The following is a 20371-nucleotide window of genomic DNA, read 5'->3' as shown; positions in this document are numbered from 1 at the left end:
CAGTTCATCTCACTGGAAGAAAAACGCTCTATTCCCGGTGAAATTACGGCTTTTATCATTCATAATTGGTAAATTCTTTTGTACACATAACAATTTCAGCTGGCATCATTTTTATTGAAGCTAAATTATACTTCATCGATCAGTCTATTCACGACTTCAACAGATGTGGAACCAAGAAAATGACACTGAGTAAAATTAAAATTTCTTGTGAAAAATCGCGTACCTTCAATAAGATTGTGCAATCAGTGGACGTAACCCCTAAGAACGACCTACTTCCATATACGACCATTTTACTGGGGAACAGAGGGTGGTCGCCTAAAAAAGAGCTAAACAGAGCCTAAAAAAATTCTTAAAAAGATATTTAGAGAGCAAGTTCATGCTAAGTTAATAAAAATGTTGATGGAAAACTAAATTCTTGATTCAATTTATTTCTTTTTCAAAAGATCAGAATCTATTTTAAATAATAAAGATTTCACATGTACATCAGTATTAAGACAAAATGTTAAATTTTTAATATTTAAATTTAACACAATAATTATTCGATCTACAATAATTGTACTGGATTAACGATGAAAAAAAGAAACGTATGCAATTTACAATAAATATTTTATTACTAGAACGTGAACTAAAGGAACAGATTTCATACATTATTGATTTGAATTACAAAGCTTACAAAATAAATACAAGAAATGTGGATAACTGATCACAGATGATAAATATACAATGGATAAGTATTTCAAACATAATAAGCTCACTCACACAGAATTGACTAGTACGCAAATCATATAACACAGTGTTAGTACTATCTAGCATAGTTTTAGAACTTCATTCATTAACATGTAAGGCACAATATGCATTTCTTATAATGCTTTCTTTTAAAACAAAAAATAAATGAATATAATTTCTATAGTTACTTCTGAAAACATTTTAATTAAATAATTGACGTCAAATTAATATCACACTCAAAACTATTTCCGGAAAATTATTCTTTAAATCCAGTTACCAAAATAGCTTACAATTAATCTTAAATCAGACTATTTTACGGTTAATATTTATGAAAAATAATAGTCAAAACTGTATGGGAAGCTATGCTTAAATGTAATATAATCTTGCAGTAAAACTTTCTTAAATTTAGAATCGCAATAATTTAAAGAAAATGTTTCTTAAATGTAAGTATCAAAATAATTTAATGACCGAAATTTAATAATATTAATTATAACATAATTATCAAACGATAAAATAAAATGAAATAGTTCATGTCTTCTAATGCTTTAAGTAGAAACTAAAAGTGTCTGAGTTAAAAGACTGATGTTGAACAGGGAGCTTGGGCGACTTCCATGCTTTTTCCTGGAATATTCACTTTGTTGTCACCACTCTTCCATTTAAGGCACACTAGTAAAAAGTATTTATGGGTTTTTAATCAAATTTTAAAATATTCTCAAAAATATTTTACAAAGTAAATAATGTAATCTTCTAAACTACGTTTTTGAATTAAAATGTAAGTAACTGGATACATAAAAAACTAATGAAATAAGAAACTACTGTTATTTATTTGTACTCTATTAACTAAAACACTATGAGTGCTAGTGAATCGATATGAATAAAAGTAAATAAACATTTATTGTTTTTTTTTTGGTTCGCGCTTGGCAAATTTTCAAAAGCAAAGAACGAAATATGTAAAGATTCCTTAATGCTTAAAATTTTTTTTTCTCCAAAAGTGAAACATATATACAAATAAAAAAATGCATACCTCATAACCATAAATCGCATACAACAAATGCAGATAAAAATTTATCGTCAACAATTTATAACAAATGAATCATAATTGGAAGAAATGGTGAAAGAGCATGTAAAACGTCACTATAGTGAATTTAAAACAATAATAATATCTTTAAGAGCGTTTAAAAACAGTAGAAAACAATAACAAAATAATTTTTTCAATTGAAATCCACTATATTGAGAAAGAAGTTCAAGCACAGGATGTTTCAATTGCGAGAATTTAGAGCACACCACAACATGCTTTTAAATATAAAACGTTTCAAAACCTTACCAAATTTAATATATTTTATTACGTTTTTCCGATATTTATTGTACAATTTATAATTTATTCACATTCAAAAGTTTAAATACATTAGGTTGTCATCGTAATAAGAGAAATAATAATGTAAAATTACAGAATTTTTTTCTTTAAAAAAATATTATTTAGCAATTTAGCAATACGAATAACGAGAGCTACGAACACGATGTCACCGACCCTTAAAATAAACATGTAAGTCAATATTTAAAATGCATATGTGGAGTTAATGTTTTCTCTGTCTGGGAGCACTGCAGCGGTTGAAAGAGGCTTTTCAGCAATGAACTTACAAAAAAACACATTACGTACTGGTCTTAAACAAGAAGAGTTAAACGCAATCATGAACATCTACCTAAATGGAAAACCCCTTTCAGATTTCTGTGCAGAAGCCTCTGTAAATCTTTGGCTTGATTGTGGAACTGGAAAACGTCATATTTGATTCATTTAAAAAACGCTGTACCCTCGAATAAATTGACATTCCAGATAACTTGACCTTCGTCATTTAAATTATTTCATAAAAGAAATAAATTATTTCATAAAAGAAATACTAGGTTTTGCTATTTGTAACCTAGTATTTCTTTTATTACTGTATAATGTAATCCTAGTAACTACTAATTCATTATGCAATTTATATAAGTGTTAGTAATAAAAAAGAGAAAATTATATCTTTATTTATTTAGAAGGTACGGGTTAGTTTCAAAGGAGGACGGGTACATTGTTGGACAAGCCGTCCTCGGGGACGGGAAAAATTTCTGAGTTTTTTCGAGCCCTGATATATAGTATTAATCGCTGGTTAACAGCTGTTTTACTTGGTCAAATCTCGTCTATAAAGAATGTTTCGTTTGAATTTTGAATTATTTATTCATTTTAAAAGATTTTAATTTTTATCTCATCCTGAATAAAATCAGACGTTTTACAAATCATTGTACAATTATCTGACGTTCTACAGATCATTCTGCAAATTTAAATAAATCAAATGGGCAGCATAGTGTGGTAAGCCTTATTTCTTCCAATGGGAAAATTTTTACATTAAACTCTTCGTTAACACTGATTATAAAAAAAATATTTCACAAGCTTGCACAAGCCACAGAGCATCAAAATCATTATCTTGCCTACATAGTAATTGTGATGTTTTTAACAAAATAAAAACACAAAAAAACGGCTTTCTGAGAAATTTGAAAATGTAGTTTATGATTATACTGCTCTTCAAATATAGGTATGCAAACCAATTTATTTCGAAAAGAAAACGCGATTCCTTTTAAAAGTTCGTTTCATTTTAACACACAGGGTTGAACAAAAATATGGAAACACTTCTATACTAACTTGAGTACGGTATACACGTAAGAGGTACGGACAGTGATGCATTTTCAGTCTTCAAAAACATCTGTCTAATGCATACATTCACCGGCAGATTTGTGAATTTTATGTAGCTTCCTACTAGCATAGAAATTTTTGCTACTCCATGACAATGTTTATCTGCACAGCTAAGTCCCGAGCTATATTGAACTCCTTTGGCTGGGAAGTTTTGGACCCCCCTCAATACTGCCGGGACCTTGCGCTAAGTTATTTTCATCTTTTCCGATGTCTCAAACATCATTTTGTACATCAACCAGTACAACGATGACCGAAGACGGGAAAACAGTTGTGACCTCTTTGTTATCGGAGTTGGCGGCAAGTTACTACGAAGAGGGTATTTTATATCTAGTAGTTGTAAGGTATGATACGTGTTTAAGCAGACTTAGTAACTATTTCGAAAAAAAAATGAAGAGAAACGTATATAGAATCGAAAAATAAGTTTGCTTCGTGAAAATTTTCTTTCGTTTGGTTTTTATTTTCAAACGGACTTCACTTAAAAAACAGCCCTCGTATATTCTAAGTGTTTAGATTACAAACAACTTTTTCATTTTTATATCTACGTCCTACTTACCTAACTTAACAATAGTTTATAATCAAGTAATGTATAATTTCAAAGGGGGGTTTTGTCCCTCTAACCCTCACCAAAACTACGCCACTAATGTCTAATTCAATAATGTCAAAACTACGCCACTAATGTCGCCACTTACACAACGTCTAACTTTCCACAACATTTGCTGCTAAAAGAAAGATTTTTTTACTTAGATTTAGCATAGAAGAATCTCCATATTTTTATACAAATCTTGTATATGATGGTTACAGTTTCAAAATGTAAATAAATATGATATCATAAGCATTTTTTTTGTCAGGAAAGTGAAAATTAGTTTACCTGATCAAAACATCAAATAGTTCGTAAGAATGACAAAAAATGGTAAATAAGATCATAACAACATAACATAAATATTATATACATGAAATCAATTATTTTATATTTCGTCGCTCAAAACAGTAAATGTCTGTTCAGGAAGCGGCAGAACACAGTGAATAGGGCTAAGAAAACAGGAGCATGCTTATTAATCCTTATCATGCAATTTCCTGTAGAAACTTTGGACATAAGTAAACACGCATTTCCAATCGGGTTTTTTCATTATTACCATGTCTTCTACATCAAGCAGTGGAGCGATATCAGCTTTTTCTCTGAAAAAATCATAAAACTAAATAAATAAATGCAAATTTTGTACCTACTAAATTTCAATGTCATTGCATTAAGGTAAGCACGTCAGTGGTTATGATTATACGGAGATACATAATTTTTAACAATATTTTTTTTCAAAAAGCACTTAATCTCAGAAACTTTTTTTTTATTCTGTACCCTTACCTTTTTTTTTCTTTAGAATATTTAAATGGATTTATTAACACCTTTTGATAAATAAAGTTGACTTTTTTTATATAAACTTGGCAAGTAAATAATAAGCTGACAAAAACGTGGTAAAATTTTCAAAAGTTTATAAAGAACATAGAAAGTACAGTGTGCCAAAAGAGGAAGAAAAAAAAAACGGAGCACCCTGAATAACTTTTGATATAATAATCGGATCTTCACATTCCAAAACCCAATCTTAATGATTTGAGAGGGCGACCTCATACATGCTAATTAATTAGTGCAGACAATATATTACGAAATAAGACACAAAATTGTACTTTCTTTGATTAAATATACCTTTTTTTCGACGGTTTCGGAATTCTGACCCCCAAAAATAGGAGGTAATCGCAATCTGATAAACATGGTGCTAATACTGCCGTCAGGAGAGCACTGCAAAGTTGGGACCCCCCTAATGTAAATTTATTTCACTTTTTGCTTATTTCGCCATATCTCGAGAACTTCTAAAGCGAATTAAAAAAAATATTGCACACTAATACAAAATTAGTTTATCCTAAAATAATTCCACGCAAAAAGTAAATTTAAGTAAATATTTATTATTTTTTACTATTTTATTTAATAATAGTCGAAAAATTTTTAAGCTCTAAGTTATACGATGTTTTGCCTCATTTTAAAGCATCTAATTTTGCATGGCAAAATACAAAATTTGAGCGAAATCAGTTGAATAGTTCCTGAGAAATCGAATTTTCAGAAAATGTCGTATTTTTAAATTTCGAATTCTCAGAAACTATTAAACCGACATCGTTCAACATTTGTATTTTGTCATGTGAAATTATATACTTTGAAATGATGTAAAAAATTGTACGCCTTACATTCAAAATTTTGCCGGCCAGGTGGCCGAGCGGTTAGCGCGCCTGACTGCGAAGCCAATGGCTGCGGGTTCGAATCCCGATCTGGGCATGGATGTTTCTCTCTATGTGTTTTCCTCTGTTGTGTGTGATGTGAGAATGTGGCCCACCCTATGAACGGGTTTGTGGCAGTGTGGCATGGGTAATGTTGCTTGCCTCCATGACTTTGGTTCACAGGTGCCCACTGGGTAACGTGAAATGAGTAACAATTCCGGCATCTTCTCACACGAAGAATAAAGTTCAGTGCCTGCCATTTAAAAAAAAACATTCAAAATTTTTCGAATATTATTAAATAAAATAATAAAAACAAAAATACTGAAGTTTAGTTCTTGAATGGAATTATCTTTGGGTAAACGAAACTTATATTTGTGTGCAAAACTTTTTCAATTTACTTAAAAAGTTCACGAGACACGGTGAAATACGCAAAGAACAAAAATAATATTAAGGGGTCCAAACCTTTGACATCTCTCCTGACGAAACTAGTAGGACCATCAATCTTATATTGTGGCTACCCCCTAAATCTTGGGAGTTTCAAGTCCATACCCGTTGAAAAAGAAGGTATGTTTGTTTAGAGAAAGTTCGTTTTTGTATCTGATTTCGTTAACTTAAAATATTGGCTGCACCATAATCAATTAGGGAAGTTAAATCTGGGGACCTGGGGCGGTGCAGCGGCCTTTATCGTATCCATCCTGAAGTACAGCATACTCTCTATATCTTGAATTTCGATATTTCGAAAGCCTCAAAATTATTTTCCGTTTGGCATTACATATTTACCCTAATGTTAATTTAATTTTCTATGTCGAAGAGTTCCTTCTTAAGACCTTGTTTTGTAAGATTTTTTTCCGAAATAGAAATTGAATTTATTTAAAAAAAATTATTTTGAAGTTTTTTTTTTTAAATTTTCAAAATGAATTATTTTTCTTAAAATTTATTTTGAAGTTTATTTTTTTTGGAATTTGGAAATTTTTTTTTTTTAAATTTATTTTTCTAAAATTTACTTTTTTTAAATTTATATTTTTTAAATTTATTTTTTTTACATTTATTTTTCTAAAATTTATTTTCTTTAAATTTATTTTTTTTAAATTTATTTTTTAAATTTATTTTTCTAAAATTTATTTTCTTAAAATTTATTTTTTTTTAAATTTATTTTTCTAAAATTTATTTTTTTAAAATTTATTTATATTTTTAAATTTATAAATTTAATGAATTATATATACGTTGTTTAATAGCTAACTTCTTTTTCCAAACACCTTTAAGGATTACGTTTTCAATCTTTAGGTTTCTTTAAGGATTACTTACACAAGAACAATTCTAGATACAATTTCAATTCGAATACAATTTGCGATCTCCTTCCCTTTTACCTTCAAACGCTGAGTTTTTATTTCTAGTTTGGTTTCTTTCAACGTTCACTATATATCAATACAACTCTGTATCATTTTTCTGCATTTTAAAGTTTCATACCTTTTAAATTAAAATTTAATGCATTTTAAATAAATTTTCCTTACATTTTTAATGCATTTCTTCGATTACTTTGAATTTTTAATTTCCTCGAAATGTACTTTAAAATCATTACTTTTTGTTTTGTTACTTGAACTTTTGCGTCTTACTTTTCACTCGTTACTCTTGCTTAAATTATGCGTTATTACTTTTCAAAAGTAACGTTCCCATGTATGATAAATAAGTAGCTCCTAAACAAATTCACATTAGCCGGAACTACTAAGTTTGCTACACTACATCTTTACAGTTATCTAAAAGTTGGCGAAGACATTCTCTTTTCGAGGTGGTGTTTTGTTCAGTCGGTTAAAAACCTTCCAGGCACAGATAATGACATGAAAATAATTACTTACTCGGCGATTCTAAATGCGAGATCAAAATTGTATCTTCTGTTTTTGGGATTCAATGTCTCAAATTCGAATGCATCTGGATAGAAATGGTGAATTAAAGCACAAAATGCCATTCCATCATTCCAAGAGGTAGAAAAATTCGTTATTTCCACATTCTATAATAAAAGTATTCTTTTAAACTCAGAACGTTTTCAATTTGCTTAATACATAAAAGAAAACATATTTAAAGTAATATTTATTTCATTAATTGGTATTTTTTGATATTTATTAAAGCTAAAATCATGTATTACATTTAAAAAAAGCAATAATTTCAAATGCAATTAAAATTATGCATTGCATTAAAATGACAAGTTTTACAATGGTAATTCTTGTTACATTTAAAAATATACTTTGCGTTAAAAGAACAACCATTACAAATACAAAGCTGGTTAAATTTGAAATTGTGCATTACATCAAAATTACATCTATTGCAAGTGTAATTCTAGTTAGATTTAAAATTATTCATTTCATTAAACGAAAAAACCACTGTTAGTACAGTGCCTCCTGATAACCAACGCAAATGCAAAGCCTAACATACATTTAAAATTATGAAATTACATTAAATGTCTCAATTATAACTGCAAGTGCAGTCACCATTCTGACTATTGAAGTCTATCCTTAGGTAGATTTTGGTTATTAAAAAAAGTAGTGGATGAAAAAGCATACTCATAAATTTTCGTCACTTTATGCATCTTCATTAATTTGTTTAGTAGTTTTTTTTTTTTAAATCCCTTTATTTGTAATGCAGCAAGCAATACATACAAAATCCTTACGTCATACAGAGATAAAATACGCAAAGGGGAAAAAATAAGAATAAAAACAAGGAACAAAACACAAAGAAGTAAGTGTTCTCACAAAGTCTAAGACTTCCCAATTTCCAGTAGCAAAGTTGTTACTGATTTAGTACCACCAAGGGTGCACATGTACCTTAAAGATAACAACTTGAGATGCTTTATCTAATAATAGTTTTCACAGTTTAGAGAGTTTATTTTAGTTATTCGGAATAAAGTTTTGAAATAAAACAAACTAGTTTTCTCTTATATCGGTGTTTTTCTTTTATTATTGTTAATTTTTGCTCAACAGTCGTGAATCTTTTATTTTTTTGTGGTATTTCATGCCTTTTCTTTTATTTAATATTCAGGCTCTTTCTTTTTCCGGAAATCTAAAAATAATACCCTCTCTGTCCCAAATCGTTTGATACAGTTTAATATTTTTGTATTGATTATTCATACCGTTGTATTTTGAGATTTTGTTAAAATAATGTTCATTTTTCAGTGTGCTATGTTGTCTACCAACAACATTCATTTACCAAGCATTCGTTCTTCCCTTCCATTGAAATTAGTAGAATCTATCAAATAGAATTGATATGAAATTCTATTGCTTGAATTTAAATGAAATTCTATCAAAATAGTTTCAAAAATTTAAGGTTCCCAGGCTCTAAGCCCCACCGCATTTTTAAGAACTATTTTACCAGTAGTCACATGAAGCTATCTTCTACTTAAAGAATCGCAGATTCTTTAACCCTTTCTCGCCGACTGTCAGAAATACGTGCCGGCATAAAACCCTATCAACCAGGGTAAAAGTAATTCTTTAGCCGTTTATTAGTGGGCGGAGTTATAATTGTTTGATTTATTTAATTCACCATTACTTTGTTTAAAATAAAACTATTTAGTTATACTTCGAATTAACATTGATTATATAGAAGATTAAATAAACAACAATTAAAGTAAAAGCAAAGTAAGTCTGTCAAACTAGAAACGACTACATTTAAGTTACCGTTTTTTATTTAATTACATCCTGATTTTGTACGAATGCTTCTCTGAATCACCCGTCCCGAAGGGGTTAATAGTATAATTTTATTGGTGCTGATGAATCTGAAGTTATTTATGACTCCATCCACTTGAACTGTAGCAGCTAATTTGGGACAAAACTTACAACCTAAATGTAATTTAGAGCAGAGGGAGTAAAAGGTTTAAAAAATTTCTTTCAGTATTTATGCTTATTTTTTACGCAATACATACAAAGGTTAAATTAAGAAAATAAATAATATAAAAAAGAGGGGGGGGGGAAGAAAAAGGAATAGATTTCTTTTTGACCCTAATCGTATAAAAATATGAAAAATACACATATTGGTTGAAAAATATTTAATTATATTCGCATATTTCGCATTATCAATGAAGTTTGAAGAAACAATTCTTAAAGAATATCTTTATTGATATATTTATTGATACAGCTTTCGTTATCAAACCTTAATCTTAAAAATATATGCAAGATATGTTTATAAATAATGGTCTAAAAAATGCATACTTGTAAGTAAAGTAAGCTCTCGCTTTCTGTTATCACTCAATAAAAAGGTTACAAAGGTGAAAGATACTTGAAATTATCTTATTTGGTATCTCCATTGCTTAACTTAACGATGAAAACCACAATCAACTCTAAAATTATTGTTATACTTTTTTCCTTGAAATAAAATTAGCATTGAGAAAAGGTGACTAGGATTGGAGTTGAATTGACTACAGTGATCAATAGCACAAAATCCTGAAACAACTTTCGCAGACCAAGCACAATTGTCATTTAGCATGAAATTCTTAATCAATTTTCTGGAACAGGCAAAATAATTATTTAGCAAAAAATCCTGAAACAACTTTGACCACACACAATTGTCATTTAGCTCAAAATCTTAGACCCAACAAAATTGTCGTTTAGAGCACAATTTAAAGAACTTAAGCTAAATCTGAAAGAAAAGAGAAGGGAAAAAAAATAGTAAAGATCGTTAGGAAAATTGTGGAACTCGTTTAACCGAAGAAAGTATGCAGGCCTGCCAACTACAAATCTTTTAGAAAAATATTTTATAGAGTTGCAGACAGTTGAAAACTAAAGCTTTCGGAATTTTTTTCCAACTATTTCATTAATTTATTTTAATTTTAATAATTATTATATTAATTTAATTTTTTTCAGCAATTTAGTCAACATTTTAAAAGCCTCACCATGAAAGAGCTGGAACAAACTGGCATTGCATATGAACTTTTAAATCATTTATATGTAGCTGTGCGAAAAATAAATTCAAATGAATTTAAAAATAATACAATAAAACCTAAACTTAGGTACCACTAGAGTAAATGTTACTTAAAGCTCTGAAAGTTGGCAACCCTGGGTATGACTTAACAAAGATAAGAAAAGTTATTAAGATAGTTGCTGTTATATAAAGTATTAATATAGAAGAACATTTTTTGAAATCTATTTTAATAGCAACAAGTTAATAGTCCGTGCAATAAAATAACGATTATACGTTTTTATGTTCCTCTTTTAATCTCTTTCACATAATATATCCGACTAATGCGTTACCAAAGCTGCAACAAATGCAATATCTACCATCAACTAAATTTTAAATCATTAAAAATAAGTGTCAATTTCTTAAATATGGTTCAGTTTAAGTATTTTAAAATCATCGATTTTTGTTCCTTTTCGTCCAAGTGACGTGTCATTACTTCAGAACAAAAATTTCAATTTCAGTATATTTACGTAAAAAGAGTACGTTCCAACATAAATTCAATCAAACACAGGCTTCCTACTGTCCGAAATTTTTTAAAAGTGGTAGTGAAAGTGAGATAAATTTAGATATTTTAATTTAAAGGAAATATATATGAATTCAAAAAAAAAACCTAGGGATTAATTCCATAATTCTCAAAAAAAGAAGCTAAATTTAAGTATTTTTCAGTAATTAAAAAATTTTTTTAGCTACCACTTATTTATTTTTTTTAGGTAAAGAACTGCTACTCATATTCATGTGTGATGGTTATCTTAGCATCAGCCCCGCTAGGGGCTCTAACTAATACATCTGAGTAAATAACTGCTAACTTATTCTGATTTACCAGAGCATTATTATTTAAAGATTTAAAGTGGTAGATAAATTAATAATTTAATATTTTATTATTGATTTATTAACTAGATTTAAAATAATTTTTTTCATCCATCCCCGCACACAAATAACTTAAGTAAAAGCAAAGTAAGTCTGTCAAATTAGCAACGACTACATTTAAGTTACCGTTTTTTATTGAGTCAGTTTAAAAGTTNATAAGACAGTTCCCTTTTTCAAAGACGGAAAATGGCGGGAAACTTTTTTCAGTATTTTCATTTATCTGGGTGAATTAAAAGATTTTCAGGTACCATGATTATTTAGTTATTTCTGATTAGATCTAGAATTATAAGGAGCAAGTACTTTTTGATCTATCAAAGACTTTTAGAATGCTATAACAGTAGAAAAACCATTTAATTTCGATAGTATATTATAACACTTTTTCCATAAAACAACTTTTTGTATCATTTCAATATATAAATTCGGGACAAAACGAGTTAGGCGCCTTGCTCTAGATGCAGAGATGCCAACTTGCTCCGGACAGCAAATATATATCTCAAAGTGGTAGTTTATCAATTGTAATTCTTGATTTAATAAATTCAATTTAGTTGATTTTTATCCACCACTATTTCTAAATAATTCGCACCCTTATATTATTTACCACTTTGTGAAACTTATGTCATGTCATACCTTTTAAAAAGCAAGCAAAAATAGTCAAATATTTGCAAAATTTACTTTGTAGTTATTTACCGTTTTTTTAATTGTTTTGTCGTGTCCGGAGCAGTTGGCATCTCTGTAGATGCAGTGCCATGATTATAAACTATAATCCTGCCATGAAAAATTATTTGTGCTTTAAAACGAACAAATAACTTGAATATTTCAAAAGTTATTAAACATTTACTTGTGTATTATGTGATTTACCTTAATTACTTTTCTTTAATTTACTTAAGTGATAATAGTTTAATTGAGCTTCAGTGATGGGATTTAATAAAAATTATTTGCTTCTCTTATATTTTTCTATCGCTTCATTTATTGTTTTCTGTTATGGAACAGTTTCCGGTTCTGCAGATTTTTGCGTGAGATTTTGAGTTTATTTTCAAAGTGATAGCGTAGTGTAAATGTTAATATTTCCATCTGATAAAGTTGATTAATAATGATTTTTTCCCGCATTAACGCATAAATAATTTAAATGAATATAAAAAAAAATTTATATCTAAGTTTTTCCTAGAATATCTATCAATACTTTTTAAGTACATAAAAATAACTTTGCATAGTTAAAATAACATCTGCTTACAATTGTAAAATTGTTATATTGTCCTCATTACAAATAAACCTATTGAGAAAGTTAATAAAAGAAGAAAAAAGTAGTCATGCAATTATAGTTTAAAAGTTGGTGAAGTAGCTTAAATTTAGGAAAAATTTTAATACTACAGTATTGCTACACTTAGTAAAATCTTTTCTAATGACCTACCTTACAATTGTTTGATCTATGTTTCTGCTTCTGGTGACGCTTAAGGCATTCGGATACAATAATAAGGAACAGTTTGACGCAAAAATGTCATTTTCAGAAAAAGTGTGGCTTATCATTAGGCTCTTCGAATATAAAGTAATTTTAGTAAAGAAATTTTTTCTATGATACCAGATTAATTATTGTTTGCATGTGTATTTGTACCTTTTAGTACAAAAATATACCTATTATATGATCTTCGTTTTTCGTTGTGTTAATTTTTTCAAAACATGATAAATGAAATGTGTAAAAGAAATAATTTCGAATGAAATATTTAATTTAATTGTTTTATATTTTGATGCAGATAAATAAACTGTTGAATTGATAAAGATTGGCTTTTATCAAGATAAAAAAAATAATTTTTTTTTTAAATAAAACGTCTCGAATGAAATGAAGTTTTCTTTGACGTATCGATTCATGCTTAAAAAAAGTTTTGTTTTGTTTATAAACATACATTTCATCGTTACCCATCTTAAGCGATTGTAATCTTATCAAAAAGCAAAAATTTTTTAATGCGTTTATTCTGTATAATATATTGATCGAATAAGATGATTCTTATCACAATCAATTCATTTTCAAGACGAGGAAATTAATCGTTAAATACGTGGTGAAATACTGAAAGTGTTTACGAAAACTAATCACTCTTTAAGAACATATAATATACTTAGCTTAGAGTATATATTTAGTATAAACTTATAAGAGGTTAAGCGAGATATATCCAGATTTCATGGTCATTTTAAAGATGCATTTTTTTAAATTCTATTTTGGTGAGTTTTCTATTAAACAAAGACAAATATTCTAGGCGTAAATTTATGTTTAAAAAAAATCTTGAAGAGAAATGGTTTTTAAGGTTTCCGCAAAATAAATGTGAAATACAGTCCTTGTGGAACTTAAGACAAATGTATTTTCTACTTATCGTAAGAAAATATTGGCCACCCTTATAATCTGAATGAAAAAAAAAATGTATGAGAGTAAGGGTTTTCTTGTTTTTTCCGTGGTCAAATTTAATCTCGGTGGTCCTAAAATAACGGGTGTGTAATAATCATTACAAACAATCCTTTATTACAAGTTATATGATTTTATAAAATCTTTCTGTCATTTCTATAGGCTATCTAATTATATTAATTTCCGATTCTGTTCAAATTGGTGTATATTTATCACTTCCTACATCAGAAAGCCTACACACGGGATTTTGTAAGTAGTCTGCCCAGAGTATTTAAAAAGCGAACCACTTGTCCGCATTTAACCCAATTTCTATTTTAAAAGTAATGCTGGATATGTAGGGTACCTCGGTATTTGGCGCGTAGCGGCACCAACCGATTCATCTTATAATGGTTTGTTCTATGCTCATAAGTCATGACGGAATAAGCTTATACTGGTACAAAATTAACTGGGGAGATCCCCAGGGTCAATAGTATATAAGAGTTAAAACAACAGCGGTACTATCATTTGTAATATTTTGATATGATACAATCGGACATGAGGAAAGCAGTTACTTGGCTATATTTAATGTTGTCGTCTATTAAGCTGATGTCTAGCAAAGGATTGAAATTCGAGGCCGTACAGTTTCTAGCGTCGCTATCGAATTTACTTTTAAAAGTAAATGAGAGAAATGTATCATAAATATTTCAGAATTGAATTTGTAGTGGTTGACAAATAAATAATATTTCAAACCAAATATACTCATAAATTACACAAGTTTTTAGACATATCTTTGCTACCTCTTTCAAATGTTTAATATATCTTTATTAAATAGCTCTTTCGTAAATTGGTTTACCTTCATAGTGATCTGATTTGACTACCTATGTGAAACCATGTGGAGGCTTTCAGTTATAGGAGGCGTTGGCACAATCCACCATTTCTTTTTTATTTTTTAACGGCAGGCACTGAACACTCGTTCATCACCTCGGAAGATGCCGGAAGTGCTGCTTTTTAACGTTACCCGATGGGTACCCGTGAGCCTAAGTAACGGAGGCGAGCAACTTCACCAACTCCAGATACCCGTTCATAAAGTGGGCCAAATTCACAAATCACACAACAGAGAATAACACAGAGAGAAATATCTATGCCGTGAGCGGGATTCGAACCCGCAACCGTTGGCGTCTCAGTCAGTCACACAGACCGCTCCGCTATCTGACCGGCATATTTCTCCAAAACTGAACTGTTTAATTCGCAATTTTAAAAAATTAAATGCATGCTTTTCATCTTTAAATGTGCAACAACATTTCAACACTATTTTCAGTTGTAAGTACTAAAAGCACTATTTTGAAATATTTTCATGAATGCATATAATAAAGCACTATTTTCAGTTGTAAGCTAATAAAACGACAGAAAAAATATTCCTATTAAAAAGAATTTATGAATCCCCCCCCCAAAAAAATGAAACAAAAAAATTCCTGCTTCAACCTGTTAGAGAATTTGCGAGTTTAAAACCTAAAACATTCGGCTGGAAAAATGTGTGTGTTGCAGATTGTTTTATTTAAAAATTAATAAATTATTAATTGATAAAATTAACTAATAGTTGACGAGTAATTGCGACATTCGACTAAACCACAAAGAAACAGGATCATGGAAAAATGACCCTCACTGAAAAATATGTTTCAAAAATTATTTACAAATAGATAATAATAATAATTACTCCATTAAAAATATAACCCCATCCTGTTCAATTAATCCACTGGCTATAAATGGCCGAGATAGCCTGGTTGGTAGGATTTTGGACTCGTGAGAACGAAAATTCGAATCAGGCCAGCCAAAGAATCCCTTGTATTAAATGGTGACTGGTGCGCGTTAAATATGTCGGGGTGACAAGTTCCTCTAAGTTCCCATAACAAATCAGTACCTCTGAAGTAGGAGAGTGATCGTTCGACAATCTGTGTGTGAATGAATGGAATATGATTGGGTCCTCCCTGTAAAATGTGCTGTGACGTGTGTGTGACTGAAGTCGTATTCTTCTCCATAGATAGCGCCACTAAAAAAAAAAAAAAAAAATTCACCTTCTGCCTCAAAAACTCGCTTGATGTCAAGCTGGTTTGCTGGTATTGATGAGTGGCATGAGTAACAACAACAGGCCATAAATTCTTTTTTTATTCCTTACATTATATAATTGTGAAGTTGATCATTAAATAAACTTGACTAGAAAAATATCCCCCACCAAAAAATCTGTTAAAAAAATACTTAAATAATAAAAAATATCTCTGGAGTTGATTTTACAGATAAGAAATAGAAAAAAATAAAAAAGCATCTGAAAAAATTAATTAAGAGATGCACAGTGCGGTAGTTTATAAAGATCAGAACGGAAATGAGCAAAATAATTCGTAAGAAAATCAATTTATTCTAACTTGCTGGCTCGAACTTTCCTTCAAAAATGACTATATTGGAATAAGAAAGCTAACAAAATTATTTTTATAAACTTTCTGTTTTATAATAATGAAACTACAAGGATAGAAATGCCAACTGCTCCGCTTTCTAAATTTGTTTTTAATAAATTGTTAAAAAAAGGATAATTAAGCCATCTCTATAAATATATCACCGTCAGATTATTGCAATAAAGTTGAATTTCATATGGTACTTTGAATTTTTTTATATGCCGTGGATGAAATAAAACAACAACAACAACATAGCATTAGAACAACAACAGCAATTAAAATAAGCCAAAGAATTATTAGGACTGCCTTTTAATAAATCTGTAATAAAATATTTGGGACACAACTTTTTCTCTTCTTTCTTCTTATCATGATTATAGCTAATTCATATAGCGTTCTTACTTTACATGAAGTTCTTCAATTGGTATTCTAGCTCATAATTCTATTTTTTCATTCCTCACAAGTCGAAAATTTTTCTACATTTCACGAAGGGAAAAATGATTTTTTCATTGCTTTTTTTATTTTACTTAAACACATTTGATAGGGTATACTTGAATCATGTGTCCTTTTTGATCAGTAGTTGCTCAGGGGATAGAGCGTTCGCTTTCCAATGAGATGAACCGGGTTCGAAACCCAGCGATATATTTGGTCGATAAGAATTTCGCATTCGGCTCGCACCGACCGTAGTGCTGAAGTGAATATCATCAGTGTTATACGAAACATGAATCAGATTCTCCTTGCCGTCAAGCTAACAGTAGGAGGTTTTCGTGTTTGTTATCTCCATGTAGCGTAAATGTGGGTCAGTCCCATCAAAAATGTCCTCCGAGAAGGCAAATGTCTCCCAATACTTGATCTCGGAGTTACCCCGTCCTTTGGATTGGGTTCAAAATTATAAGGCTTCGATGTTAAACATTAGTAGTCGTAAACTCAAAAATTGGGAAGGCAGTTCACAGACTGTTATAAAAATCATGTCTCATTTGAGCCGTGGTGGCTTAGGGGGTGGAGTGCTCACCTCCTAATGAGGTGATCCGGGTTCGACTCCCAACAATACGAATTCCGCTCCCACCTCGCACTGACCACTGTGCTGACGTTAAATATCTTCAGTGGTAGACGGCCCATGGGTTAGAGTCCCCTAGCCGTCAAGTTAACCATGGGAGGTTTTCGTGTTTTTCATCTCTAACGCAAATGCGGGTTAGTCATATCAAATAGTCCTCCACCGAGGCAGATTTTTCCCCCAATACTTGATCTAGGAGTTCCCTTGTCTTCTGGTTTAGGTTCAAAGACAACTGAGTTGAACATTGGTAGTCGTAAAACTTGAATAAAGTTGAATTTCATATGGTACTTTGAATTTTTTATATGCCGTGGATGAAATAAAACAACAACAACATAGCAACAACATTGGTTGGCTGTTCAACGACGGTCACAAAATAAAAATAGAACACGTCATTTGGGTGAAAATTTTGCTCGGGGCATATAGAAGCAAATTGCTTCGTCAAAAAGTTTCATGAAATTTAAGTATCTATTTTTTACAGTGTGCGTGATGCAGAACAAGTTGAATGATATTAAACTCAGTTTAAAATTATCTAAGTTTCAACCATTTTCCCCACAGACATCATAAACGTATCTTTCACTGACGAACCATTTTAAAAAACTCGATTGTTTATCAAACTCTTTTGATACACGTTACGCCTGAGAAGAACCAGGTGGCGTGACTTCGCTTGTTTCAGAAAATAAATTTAAATGTTCAACTGGAAGGGTATTTTAGTATAATAAAAAAAGTAAAGGGGGAGGATAAAAAATAAAGTAAGAAAGTGAAACAGCTAGACAGATACTTACTTTGGTCTGGATGGCGCTTGTTTATTTTGGACTGCGTCCATTTGCTGAAACTTAGCCTTGGCTGACACTTTCTGATTGTCTGTTATATGAAAAAAAGAGAAAAAAAATGGCGCTAATTTCAAGTGCATAAAAAGGATGAACTAGGATTACTTAAAAATACATCAAAATGTAATTCGTGAAGATTTGATTTTTACAACCATGCGTTATTTAGTGTGACTGGTATTAAGTTTTGATTTACCGAAACTGACAGTACAACGAAAGAGATTGCATTTACGCTATTGTTAGCATCCTGTTTGATTTGGTTGCCAATTTCCGCAGTTTCAGTAGCAGACTTTCTTATTTTAATTAATTGTGTAGCTAGTTCCGAGGACAAAACTGATTCAGCATATTTGGACGCAAATAAAAAAACATTTACTTAGTATCAGAAACAAAACAAAGCAAGTGCTATTGCATTTTACTCTGCTCTTTAAATCACAAATTGTTTTTTACATATATATGAAATAACAAAGTCAGTAAAGTGCTGTCTAATTTAAAACAATTTGTATTTATTCAAAATGGGTGGATAATTTGTAACTCATTTAAAAGAAAAACTACAACCTAGATTTGCAGTGTTTAACATTGTTATTTTTTTCAGATTTATAATTTTTTTCAGCTAATAGAACTTATCCTCTTACAATGCTTTTTTATTTGTATCCTTTTTAATATTATTATTATTATTTATTTATTTGTTATTTACATCCTGAAATACTGACTTAAAAGTCTTTTCTTATGTAAATACATTTCTAAATAAATTATACTCCCTATATTCCAAATCAGTAGCTATGTTTGCATACGTTTGTAATGATTATTAATACTGATGANTTATTATTATTTATTTGTTATTTACATCCTGAAATACTAACTTAAAAGTCTTTTCTTATGTAAATACATTTCTAAATAAATTATACTCCCTATATTCCAAATCAGTAGCTATGTTTGCATACGTTTGTAATGATTATTAATACTGATGATTTTCTGATTTTGTTGGAATATTTTTTAGAGATTTCATATTATTATCAATTGACAACATTTACTCGGCAAGCATTCCCTCTTTTCTATATTAAATCATTTTGAAATTTAAATTTTTACCGTAAATTCGCTCAACTGTGAATCTTTGAATATTATATTTATTCATATTTTATGATAAAATATTACCTTTCCTGATTGCAGAGAGGGAAAATTTATTCCTTTTGTAATGTAATATTTATAATTAATTACAATGAATTATTATTTATAATCCTTTTATATTTTTTCTAGATTTTTTTCGGGTAGCTGATTTCAAAACTGAAATAGGTTTCTCTTAACAAATTTTATGTAGTTTAATGATATACTCCTAACCAAGACTCTTTTTTAAAAAAATTACTCGAGTGAATACTAAGTGCCCCCACTTCTCTTCTACGCAAGGAGTGGCAAGAAAAAAGCAATAATACAATTTAGTTTATGATGAGATACGTTACGATCGTATTCTTTTATGACTTAAGTGATAAATTCTAGGGAGTAGACTATGTGTAACTTAACTTATGTATCGAAACTTATGTATCTACTCCTATAAATTCCTTATAAACTTGTTTGTATCTAACCCTTTACGTTCCTTTTAACTACATAACAACATTCTTGTACTACATTCTGTGAAAAAATAAACAAAACTAAAAATAATTTTGAAAGAAGATTTGTAGCTTTCCAAACAAACGTAATTTCGGAATTTGTATAAATGCAACAAGACATTTGATCCCCAGCGTTATTTTCAATCATTGATTTCGTGAATCGTTTAATGTTAAATTATAGAGATCACAATATTTGCAATTATTTTAAATTGTGCGAACAACAAAAAATATACTATTAAACAATAAATTAAACTTTAAAACAACTATGCGAAATGAATAATGCGGTCAGTTTAACCGGGTGTTTTTTAATTCAGCTTTAACTTGAATGCTGTTTGTATTGTTTATATTATATTGTTTGTTTTTCTTTGATCTGGTTACATGAAACAAAAACAAAATATTTTCATTATTTTAAGAAAAGTATTATTTTCTATAGAATATATAAATTTTTTTTATCCTTCCTTCACCTAGTTTGAGTTAAAGCAAAAAAAATTTTTTTGAATGAAACTTTGCAACCTAATATAAATGATTTTATCTGTTGTTTTTCTTTCAATAATTTTTTGTATAAAGA

The 20371-nt window shown here is 29.6% G+C and overlaps 1 protein-coding gene across 1 annotated transcript in view; it reads right to left on the bottom strand.

Moving 5' to 3' along the window:
- Positions 1–589: 589 nt before the first annotated feature.
- LOC107457049 (smoothelin-like) overlaps positions 590–20371 on the bottom strand; it is a 92301-nt gene continuing 72519 nt past the window's right edge. The window contains exons 10-13 of the mRNA XM_071181089.1: positions 18161–18239; positions 8493–8523; positions 7561–7712; positions 590–4624 (exon numbers count right to left, since the gene is read on the bottom strand). Coding sequence (XP_071037190.1) covers positions 4501–4624; positions 7561–7712; positions 8493–8523; positions 18161–18239 — 386 coding nt within the window. The 3' untranslated portion in view covers positions 590–4500. The remainder of the gene's footprint in view (positions 4625–7560; positions 7713–8492; positions 8524–18160; positions 18240–20371) is intronic.

Source organism: Parasteatoda tepidariorum, chromosome 5 (genome assembly GCF_043381705.1).
Source record: "Parasteatoda tepidariorum isolate YZ-2023 chromosome 5, CAS_Ptep_4.0, whole genome shotgun sequence".
Lineage (NCBI taxonomy): Eukaryota > Metazoa > Arthropoda > Arachnida > Araneae > Theridiidae > Parasteatoda > Parasteatoda tepidariorum.
Note: the sequence above shows the minus strand (reverse complement) of the source record. Positions and strands in the feature narration are given on the sequence as shown.